At 33.6% G+C, this 12072-nt stretch overlaps 1 protein-coding gene across 2 annotated transcripts in view; it reads right to left on the bottom strand.

Moving 5' to 3' along the window:
• Positions 1-12072, bottom strand: part of Glra3 (glycine receptor alpha 3) — a 169721-nt gene that overhangs the window by 103669 nt on the left and 53980 nt on the right. For both annotated transcript variants that reach the window (XM_026389752.2, XM_077792625.1), the window contains exon 3: positions 1877-1944. In XM_026389752.2, the coding sequence (XP_026245537.2) occupies positions 1877-1944 (68 nt within the window). The remainder of the gene's footprint in view (positions 1-1876; positions 1945-12072) is intronic.

Raw genomic sequence — 12072 nt, 5'->3', positions numbered from 1 at the left:
AAACTATTGCTGCTGAAAGTATTTTGTAGAAGCAATGTTGAAAAAGAGAAATATAGAGAAGCATATTTGCAAGTGTTTAGTATTATACAGCATGTATAAAAGCAGTTAAAATGAGAAAGTTGACAGAGATAGAAATTCAATTTGTGAATCTAAGTAGAATTTAGGTAGAAGTGGTTCCTTCATCGTTGGATACTTTAGACTAAATATGTATAAATGCAGGACATAAACCAGATATTCAACTAGCCTTCAGAATACATCAAAGACTGAAAGAGGATTATGCAACTTTAATGATAGAATTGTAACAGAACCACAATGTGTGTATAAAAGTGAATTATTTGTATTTCCCGTGTTTATACTAATACACATATGTTTATGTTGACTTATCTACTGTATCTAATTTAATTTTATTAAGTGCCCAGAAATGTAAGTTTGGTTCTTCTCCTCTAATACTTTTATTACAAAATTTAAATAAAACAGAGATGCTGCTAAATAAGAAAATACTGCATAAATAAAGAAAAAAAGCATTTGGGGGAAAATGGTACGTAAAAAGTCTCTTCCTGTTGAGATGGATAAACTTCCCCTCCATACGCAAATGTACTCATCCTCAAAATACAATAGTTTTTACATTAGATTATTTTTCTTCAGAAAACTCATTATCAATTTATTCTGAAATACATAAAGGAGTCATAATTCTCCAGTAATGGTTTTGGAAACTAATAAACCTGTAAGAATTACATATCATATTTTGGTTAAAATCAACTTTAAGAATTAATGTAAATTATTCTTGATAAATTTATGAATAGAGTATAATTGTAAGTATTTTAAGAGCCATCATGCATAATTTCAAAAAAAGTTAGCAGCTAGATAATTTTACAGATATTCAGTGGTTCATGTATCTATTTCAGCCTTTTATTTTAGTTAAATTGCACAATAAAAGCTGCAGGGAAAAGGATAAATAATATGAATGTTTAGAGTAAATTATAGAATCTATAATCTATAAAATTACAACAAAATAGGGCTGGGGTTGTGGCTCAGTGGCAGAGTGCTTGCCTAGCATGTGTGAGGCACTGGGTTCGATTCTCAGCACCATGTATCAATAAATAAAATAAAGGTCCATTGGCAACTAAAAAAGAAAAAGAAACCTGGCTAGTCTAAATCAATGTTAAAAAAATTACAACAAAATAAATTTGGCCAGTAATTTTTTTTACTTTAGTAATATGATTATATACAGTGTGCTCAATTACATAGCAATGTTAAATGAAGAAATAAATACAATTTTTATAAATTTACAAGTAGATTTTTTATGTCTTTATGATGTTTAGGCAGATACTATGTTTAAATTTTTTTTTAGTTGTAGTTGGACACAATACCTGTATCTTATTTATTTATTTTCATGTGGTGCTGAGAATTAAATCCAGCACCTCACATGTACTACGCAAGTGCTCTACTGCTGACCCACAACCCCAGCCCCCAGATACTATATTTATTTGAAAAAGTAATCCAATAGAATACTTAATATAATAGCATAAAGAAATTTGTAAGTGTTCATAATAAGAACCAGAGTATTTAGTATCATGTTTATGTCTGACTATTAAAGATCATTTAAAAGAAATAATTTACATGGTAAAATTTTAGTTTTACTTTAATGTTTAACATTTTATTGTTGAATGGAGAAAATTAAACATTATTTACATTTATTCTCTAATATTACCATTTGTAAATGAAACATTATATGTGTAGTTGATTATAGTTATTCTAATTTTCTCTTTTAAAATCTTATTACATTAAGTTTTAATTTACATAACAGCATAAATGTTTCTCTTAATGTGATAAATTAATCCAGTGTGAAATTTGGTTACAAAGAAAATGTGCTTACCATAGTTGTCTCTGCAATAGAGCCAAAGCTGTTTATGAATATGTTGCATGTGACATTAACTGGAGGGCCTGAAAAAGAGATTGAAATATAAGAGCTGTTAAGATACCCATCTAAAAATATTTTCAAATATTCCTTGTTTCTTGTTATTAGTGGGAGAGAAAATCATTTGTTTGTCTACAAACAGATGCTCATAATTGAAGGTAACCATTCCATGAAGCAATCTGGATTGAGAATCCCAAGCTTCAAGATTTTTGAATAGTGATGCTGACCATTATATAAGGCTTTTGATTTCAATTTCCCTAAATATTAGGAGATAAAATGTTATGAGAGAAATCTCTAATATTTTGTATTCTTCCTAAAGTATGGAACTGGCATTTCTGGTTGGCCAGAGGTTTGAGTGGAAAGGTTAATGAAGAATATAAGGAAAACAATGTATTTCTATGGAAGAGCAATGTTCAGTAGAAAAATGATACATTCAGAATTTTACTAATAGTTGGGATCAGGATGCCTCATTTTATAGGAAATACACCCCAGCTCCTACCTCCACATCATGCCTCCAATAAGATAGCAGTAACTTCTTTGTGAAAGTAAACTGTTTTAGGATTGACTTGTTCTTGTTTTTTTAAGACCTCAAGGTGCATCACTATGTAATTTGAGATCTGTTTTATTTAACATAGACAATTGTATCTATAAACTTCCCTATTAAGCGTCGCTTTTACTGTATCTGAGATTCTGGTATGATATACTTCTATCTTTCTTTGATTATAGGTATTTAAAAATTTTCCCCTTAATTTCTTCAGTGATCCATTCATCATTCAAAAGCATCTCATTCAAGCTACACATATTTGTGTAGTTTCTGTAATTTTTCTTATTGATTTCTAATTTCATTTCATTATGAGCTGAAAAAATGCAAGATTATTTCACTGTTTTTGTATTTGATAAGATTGGCTCTATGGCCTACTAAATGATCAGCTTTGGAGAAAGTTCCTGTGCGTGGCTGATGAGAAAGTGTATTTAGTATTGCTGAATAAAATATTCAATAGATATCTGTTATGTTTAATTGATCAATAATAAGGTTTAAATAGGATGTATCCTTGTTGATTTTCTCTCTGGATGACCTATTAGTGAGAGAAGTGTATTGAAATCTCCCTATTATTGTATTGGAGTCCATCAGTCACTATATGTCTAGTAATGTTTATTTTGTCAAAATGGGTGCTGCCCTCACATTTGTAGCACAAATATTTATAACTCCATGTTCTTGTTGGATTGTTCCCTTTATGGATATATAATATCCTTCTTTGTCTTTTCTAATAATAATTGCATGTCTGCTTTGTCTGATATGACAGTAACTATATCTGATTGTTAGTAGAAGGAAAGAAGTAATAAAGACCAGAGCTCAAGTTAATGAAATGGAAACTAAGAAAAATACAAAGGGTCAATGAAATAAAAAATTGTTTCTTTAAATAAAATAATCATAAAATAAATCTCTAGCCAAACTAATAAAAAAGTGAAAAGACCCAAAGTAATAATATTAGGGATGCAAATGGGGATATTAAAATAGACATAGTTGAAATTTAGAAGATCATTAGAGAATATTTTGCAGACTTATATTTCAGTAAATTGGAAAATCTAGAAGAAATGGACAAATTTCTAGACACATACAACCTAGCAAATCAGAATGATGAGGAGGTAGAAAACCTGAATAGACAAATTACAAGCAATGAGATTTAAGCATTAATATAAAGCTTTCTAATAAAGAAAAGTCCAGGAACTGATGGATTTACAACTGAATTTTACAAGATCTTTAAAGAAGAACTGATGACAATTCTCCTAAAATTATTCCATGAAGTTGAACACTTTTAAACTTTGTGAAGTTGTATCACTCTGATACCAAAATTGGGTGAAGACACTTTCAAGAAAGAAAACACAGAGCAATACCATTTATGAACATAGGTGCAAAACTCTCAATAAAATATTAGCAAATCAACATCGGATATACATTCAAAGTATTATACACTGTGATCAAGTTGGTTTCATCTCATGCATGCAAGGATTGTCCAATATATGCAAACAATACATGTAATTCACCATATAAATAGAATGAAGGACAAAAATCATATGGTTATCTCAATGCATGCAGCAGAAGCCTTTGACAAAATTCATTATGCATTTATAATAAAAGCACTGAAAAATTGCATATATTAGGAACTTCCTTCAACATAATAAAGACTATATATGACAAGCTCAAAGCCAACATCATAGTAAATGGGGAAAAACTGAAAGCATTTAAACTAATATTAGGCAAAGACAAGGGTGTCCATTCTCAACACTTTTATTCAATATAGTTTTTGAAAGTTGAGACAGAGTAATTAGAAAAGAGAACAGGGATACAAATAAGAAAGGAAGAATTCACAATATTTCCACTGTGGGATATGATCGTATACTTAGAAAAACCTTAAAAGTTCTGCCAGAAGACTTTACAGATGATAAGCAATTCAACAAAATAGCAGGATACCAGCTCAGCATATTAAAAAATGTTGCAGGGTACAAAATAAATATCAATAACTTTCCTTTACCCCAGTAATGAATCTGAGAGAGAAATCAGGAAAACAATTCCATTCACAGTACCTTAAAAAAATACCTAGAAATAAACCTAACTGAAGAAGTTAAAGATCACTGTAAGGAAAGTTATAGAACTCTGACCCACCTCTGTAAGGCCCAGGCACACACAGCATGCCTGGTCCATCCCTCCCCTGGCAGGGCAGAGACTGCCAGAACCTAGCCTTTGCTGCAAGACGGCCCATTCTGACCAGCAGACTACCATGGGAGGTCAAGCCCGGTGGCCCAGGTACACAGCATGCCTGGTCCACTCTTCCCCCATGGGGCAGAGACCACCAGAGTCTAGCCTCTGGTGCAGTGCTGCCTCCTCTGACCAGCAGACTACCATGGAGCAGGAGCCGAGATCCAGCCCAGCCAGCCCACATCAGCCCACTCGGAATCCAGGATCTCAGTAGGCAAGGTTCATCCCTTCCCCAGTGGGGCAGACACTGCCAGAGCCTAGCTTTTGATGCAGAACTGCCCCTTTTGACCAGCAGACTACTGTGGAAGGTCAAGCCCAATGTCCCCTAACTACCCTCTGCAACTTACAGCAGGTCCCAGATCCAGGATGTAGTAGCATCCACTGAGGGACACCAGCAGAGTCTGGAAGCCCAACATCAAGGTGAGGTACAGAAAATCTGTACGAATACTACAAGAATATAGAGAAGAAACTGTAATATCTCAGGTCCACACTGCAAGAAAGGAAGACACATAGACAACATGAAAAAATAAGGGAGGAAAATGCCCCAAACAAACCAGGACCCTATAATAAAATAAATAAATAAATAAATAAAAACAAAAATAAAATTATCTGTGAATTAAAGAATGACCTAAATGAGCAAAAACAAGCAAAAAATGATCACTCCAACATGAGATAAGAGAGCAAATACAGGTAACAAAAGATTCAAGAGAGAGAGAGAGAGAGAGAGAGAGAGACCCAGAAAAAAATATAAATTATTGAAATGAAGGATGCAATAAATCAAATTAAAAACCCAATAGAAAGCATAACCAACAGACTAGATCACTTGGAAGAAAGAATGTTAGATAATGAAGACAAAGTTTACAATCTGGAATATAAAGTTGACCACACAGTGAATAAAGTTAAAAACCATGAACAGAACATCCAAGAATTATGAGACAGCATCAAAAGACCAAATCTAAGAGTTATTGGGATAGAGGAAGGCACAGAGTTTCATACCAAAGGAATGCACAACCTCTTCAATGAGATAATATCAGAAAATTTCCCAAGCATGAAGAACGGATTGGAAAACCAAATACAAGAGGCTTACAGAACACCAAATGTACAAAATTACAACAGATCTGTACCAAGACACATTATAATGAAAATGCCTAGCATACAGAATAAGGACAGAATCTTAAAAGCTGCAAGAGAGAGGATTCAGATCACATATAAGGAGAGACCAATTCTTATCTCAGCAGATTTTCTAACCCAGACCCTCAAAGCCACTGAGATCATAGAACAACATATACTAAGCTCTGAAGAAAATAGATGCCAAACAAGAATCTTCTATCCAGCAAAACTAAGTTTTAGATTTGATGATGAAACAAAAACCTTCCATGATAAAGAAAAGTTTAAAGAATTTACAACTAGAAAGCCTGCACTACAGAACATCCTCAGCAAAGTATTCCAAGAAGAAGAAATGAAAAACAATGATGAAAATCACAGGGAATGATTACACTAAAGGAATATCTAATCTAATTAGAACAGAAATCCAAGTCATGTTAAATACCAAAAATAAACAAAAATGGCTGGGAATACAAATCATGTCTCAATAATAACCCTGAATGTTAATGGCCTAAACTCACCAATCAAAAGACACAGACTAGAAGGTTGGATTAAAAAAAGACCCAACAATATGCTGCCTCTAAGAAACTCATAGAAAAAGACATACACAGACTGAAGTTGAAGGGTTTGGAAAAATCATACAACTCACACAGACTGCAGAAGCAAGCAGGGGTTTCTATCCTCATATTAAATAAAGTAGACTTCAAACTAAAGTCTATCAAAAAGGATAAAGAAGGATACTACATACTGCTCAAGGGAACCATACACTAACAAGACTTAACAATTATAAATATATATGCCCTAAACAATGGAGCAGCTACGTTCATCAAACAAACCCTTCTCAAGTTCAAGAGTCAAATAGGGGGCTGGGGATGTGGCTCAAGCGGTAGCGCGCTCGCCTGGCATGCGTGCGGCCCGGGTTCGATCCTCAGCACCACATACCAACAAAGATGTTGTGTCCGCCGAGAACTAAAAAATAAATAATAAAAATTCTCTCTCTCTCTCTCTCCTCTCTCACTCTCTCTTTAAAACAAAAAAAAAATTGCTTAAAATTAAAAAAAAAAAAAGAGTCAAATAGACCACAACACAACATTTTGGGTGACTTTAACGCACCTCTTTCATTACTAGATAGACATTCCAAACAAAAGCTGAACAAAGAAACTATAGAACTCAAATAATACAATCAAGTTAGACTTAACTGACATATATAGAATATTCCAGTCTTCAATGAGAGAATATACTTCTCAGCAGTACATGGATCCTTCTCTAAAATAGACCATATACTATTTCACAAAGCAACTCTTAGCAAATATAAGAAAAGTAGAGATTATACCCTGCATTCTATCAGACCATAATGAAATGAAATTAGAAATCAATGATAAAAAAAAGAAATAAAATCTACTCCAATACCTAGAGACTAAAAAATATGCTACTGAATGTACAGTGGGTTACAGAAGACAAGGAGGAGATTTTAACAGTCTTTAGAGGTGAATGAGAACACAGATACAACATACTGAAATCTGGGACAGTATCTATGAAAGCAGTTCTAAGAGGAAAGTTCATTGCATGGAGTCCCTTCCCTAAAAGAAGAAAAAATCAACAAATAAATGATTCAACACTACATCTCAAAGTCCTAGAAAAAGAACAAATCAACACCAAAAGCAGGAGAAGACAGGAAATAATTAAAATCAGAGCTGAAAAATCAATGAAATTGAAATGAAAGAAACAATTTAAAAAATTTACAGAAGTTGGTTTGTTGAAAAAATAAACAAAATTGACAGATACTTAGCCATGCTGAAGAAGAGAAGGAGAGAGAAAACTCAAATCACTAACATATGTGATGAAAAAGAAAATATCACAACAGACACTATAGAAATACAGAAGATAGTTAGAAATTATTTTGAAAACCTGTATTCCAATAAAATAGAAAATATTGAAGGCATCAACAAATTTCTAGAGTCATATAATTTGCCCAAATTGAATCAGGATGATAAACACAATTTAAACAGGTCAATTTCAAGAGAGAAAAATTTAGCCATCAAAAGTTTACCAACCAAGAAAAGCCCAGGACTGGATGGATACACAGTCGAGTTCTACAAGACCTTTAAAGAAGAACTAATACCAATACTCTCCAGTTTATTTCAGGAAATAAAAAAGAGGAAGCACTTCTAAACTCATTTTATGAGGCCAATATCATTCTGATTCCAAAACCAGGAAAAGACACAAGAAAGAAAGAAAGAAAGGAAGGAAGGAAGGAAGGAAGGAAGGGAAGGGAGGAAGGAAGAAAAGGAAGGAAGGAAGGAAGGAAGGAAGGAAGGAAGGAAGGAAGGAAGGAGGGAGAAGACCATATACTATTTCACAAAGCAACTCTCAGCAAGATGATATACACAATTTAAATAGGTCAATTTCAAGAGAAAATGAAAAATAAAACTTCAGACCAATATCTCTAATGGACATAGATGCAAAAATCTTAATAAAATTATGGCAAATCGAATACAAAACATATCAAAAAGATTATGCACCATGATCAAGGAGGTTTCATCCCAGGGATGCAAGGTTGGTTCAACATACAGATATCAATAAATGTAATTCGTCACATCAGTAGACTTAAAGATAAGAATCATATGATCATCTCAATAGACGCAGAAAAAGCATTTGACAAAATACAGCATCCTTTATGTTCAAAACACTAGAAAAACTAGGGATAACAGGAACATATTTCAACATCATAAAGGCTATCTATGCTAAGCCCCAGGCTAACATCAATCTAAATGGAGAAAAATGGAAGCATTCCCTCTAATAACTGGACCAAGACAGGGATGCCCTCTTTCAACACTTCTTTTTAACATAGTTCTTGAAACACTGGCCAGAGCAATTAGACGAAAGAAATTAAAGGGATACATATAGGAAAAGAAGAACTCAAATTGGCACTATTTGCTGATTATATGATTCTATACCTGAAAGACCCTAAATGTTCCACCAGAGAACTTCTAGAACTAGTAAATGAATTCAACAAAGTAGCAGGATATAAAATCAACCATAAATCAAAGGCATTTCTGTATATCAGTGACAGATCCTCAGAAAGGGAAATGAGGAAAATTACCCTATTCTCAATAACCTCAAAAAATTAAATAAATTACTTGGGAATCAATGAAATAGGTGAAAGATCTATATAATGAAAATTATAGAATTCCAAAGAAAGAAGTCAAAGAAGACCTTAGAAGATGGAAAGATCTACCTTGCTCTTGGATAGGCAGAATTAATATTATCAAAATGACCATACTTTCAAAAGCAATATACAGATTTAATGCAATTCTGATAAAAAAAATCAAATGAAATTCCTTGTAGAAATAGAAAAAGCAGTCATGAAATTTATCTGGAAAAATAAGAGATCCAGAATAGCTAAAGCAATCCTTAGCAGGAAGAGTAAAGCAGATGGCATTGCTATACCAGAACTTAAAATATACTACTGAGCAATAGTAACAAAAACAGCCTGGTATTGGCAACCAAAACAGACTGGTAGACCAATGGTACAGAATAGAGGACACAGAGACTAACCCATAAAACAACAATTATATTAGACAAGGTGCTTAGAACATGTATTAGAGAAAAGACAGCCTCTTCAACAAATGGTGCTGGGAAAACTGGAAATCCATATGCAACAAAATGAAATTAAACCCCTATCTCTCACCATTCACAAAACTCAACTCAAAATGAATCAAGGACTTAGGAATAAAACCAGAGACCCTGCTTCTAATAGAAGAAAAAGTAGGCCCTAATTTCCATCATGTGGGATTAGGCCCCAACTTCGTTAATAAGACTCCTATGGCACAAGAATTAAAACCAAGAATCAATAAATGGGATGGATTCAAACTAAAAATTTTCTTCTCAGCAAAAGAAACAATTTGTGAGGTGAATAGAGATCCTACATCTTGGGAGTAAATCTTTACCTCTCACACATCTGATAGGGCACTACTAATCACTAGGGTATATAAAGAACTCAAAAAGCTAGACACCAAAGAAACAGATAACCCAACCAATAAATGGGCCAAGGACCTGAAGAGACACTTCTCAGAAGATGACATATAATCAATCAACAAATGCATAAAAAAAAGTTCATCATCACTAGCCATTAGAGAAATGCAAATCAAAACCACTCTAAGATTTCATCTCACTGCAGTCAGAATGGCAGCTACATAAAGACAATAATAAGTGTTGACAAGGATGTGGGGAAAAAGGTACACTCATACATTGCTGGTGGGACTGCAAATTGGTGCAGCCAAATATGGAAAGCAGTATGGAGATTTATTGGAAAATTGGGAATGGAACTGCCATTTGACCCAGCTATTCCTCTCTTTGGTCTATACCCAAAGGACTTAAAAACAGCATACTACAGGGACACAGCTACATCAATCTTTGTAGTAGCACAATTCATAATAGCTAAATTGTGGAAACAACCTAGATGCCCTTCAATAGATGAATGGATAAAAATGGCACATATACACAATAGTATATTACTCAGCAATAAAAGATAATAAAATCATGGCATTTGCAGGTAAATGGATGGAGTTTGAGAAGATAATGCTAAGTGAATTCAGCCAACCCAAGAAACCAAATGCTGAAAGTTTTCTTTGATATAAGGAAGGTGATTCATAGTGGGATAGGGAGAGGGAGCATGGAAGGACTAGATGAATTCTGGATAGGGCAGAGGGGTGAGAGGGGAAGGGAGGGGCATGGGGTAATTAATGATGGTTGAATGTGATGATAATTATAATTCAAAGTACATGTAGGAAGACACAAATGGTGTGAGTATATACTATGTATACAACTAGAGACATGAAAAACTGAGCTCTATATATGTAATAAGAATTGTAATGCATTCCACTGTTATTTATAAATAAAAATAAATAAATAAATAAATATAAAAAAGAAAGTTATAAAACTCTGAAGAAGAAGTTGAAATAGACCTTAAAAATAAGATTTCCAATGTTCATGGATCAACAGAATTTATTTGTTAAAATTATACACTCCCCATCAAAATACCAATAACATTCTTCACATAACTAGAAAAAACAATTTTAAAGTTCATGTAGAAGCAAAAAAGACCCAGAATAGTCAAAGGACCAATCCTGGACGTATTTTATTACAGGATTTTAAAATTATACTACAGAGTTATAATAACTAAAACACCATGGGACTGGCATAAAAATAGACCCTTAGACCAAAGGAGCATAATAGGAGACACAAACACAAACCTATATACTTAGTCATCTGATTTTTAACAAAGGTGCCAAGAACATATATTTGGAAACTGGATGTCCATAAATAAAAGAATGACAATTGGTTTCTTTCATGCTACACAAAAGTCAACTCAAAATGGATCAAAGACCTAAGTATGAAACCAGAAACTTTGCAACTGGTGAAGGAAAATTAAGAGAAACTTCAATAGGCTCAGGTAAAGACTTCCTGAATAAGACCTGTGTAGTTCAGGAAATAAGAATTAGTACATGGGTTGGGCACAAGGGCACACAGCTATAATCCCAAGATCTTGGGAAGCTAAGTTAGGAGGATTGCAAGTTCAAAGCCAGCCTCAGCAATTTAGTGAGGCCCTAAGCAACATAGCAAGACCCTGTCACGAAATAAAAAAAGAAAGGCTGAGGATGTTGCTCAGTGGTTAAGTGCCCCTGGGTTCAATCCCTGGTACAGAAAAAATAAAAGTAATTAGTACATGGGATGGCATCAAATTAAAAAGCTTCTACAAAGCAAGGGAAACCATTAACACAGTGGAGAGACAACTTACAGATTGTGAGAAAATCTTTGCTAGCTACTCTTCTGACAGAGGACTAGTATTCTGAATACATAAAGAACTCAAATAACTCAACATTAAATATCAGATAACCCAATCAATAAATGTTCAAATGAACTGAATCAAGACATTTCTTAAAAGAAGTACAAATGGCCAACAATTATATGGAAAAAATGTTCAATATGGAAACCAGTATGGAGGATTCTCAATAAATAAATAGACCAACCATATGATCCAGTTACACGACTCCTTAGTATTTATCCAAAAGATCTGATGTCAGAATATTTTAAAGGTACATGCATATCCTTATTTACTGCAGCTTGATTCACAATAGCCAAGTTATAATATCAGTCTAGGTGTTCATCAACAAATATGGACCAAGAAAAAATGTGTGTGTGTGTGTGTGGGTTTATTCATACACAAAGGAAAACCAAATTTTGCATTTTCAGGAAAATTAGAGAACCAGAGAACATAATTTTGAGCAAA

The sequence above is a fragment of the Urocitellus parryii genome, chromosome 14, assembly GCF_045843805.1.
Source record: "Urocitellus parryii isolate mUroPar1 chromosome 14, mUroPar1.hap1, whole genome shotgun sequence".
NCBI lineage: Eukaryota > Metazoa > Chordata > Mammalia > Rodentia > Sciuridae > Urocitellus > Urocitellus parryii.
This window is presented reverse-complemented; position numbering and strand designations above follow the sequence as displayed.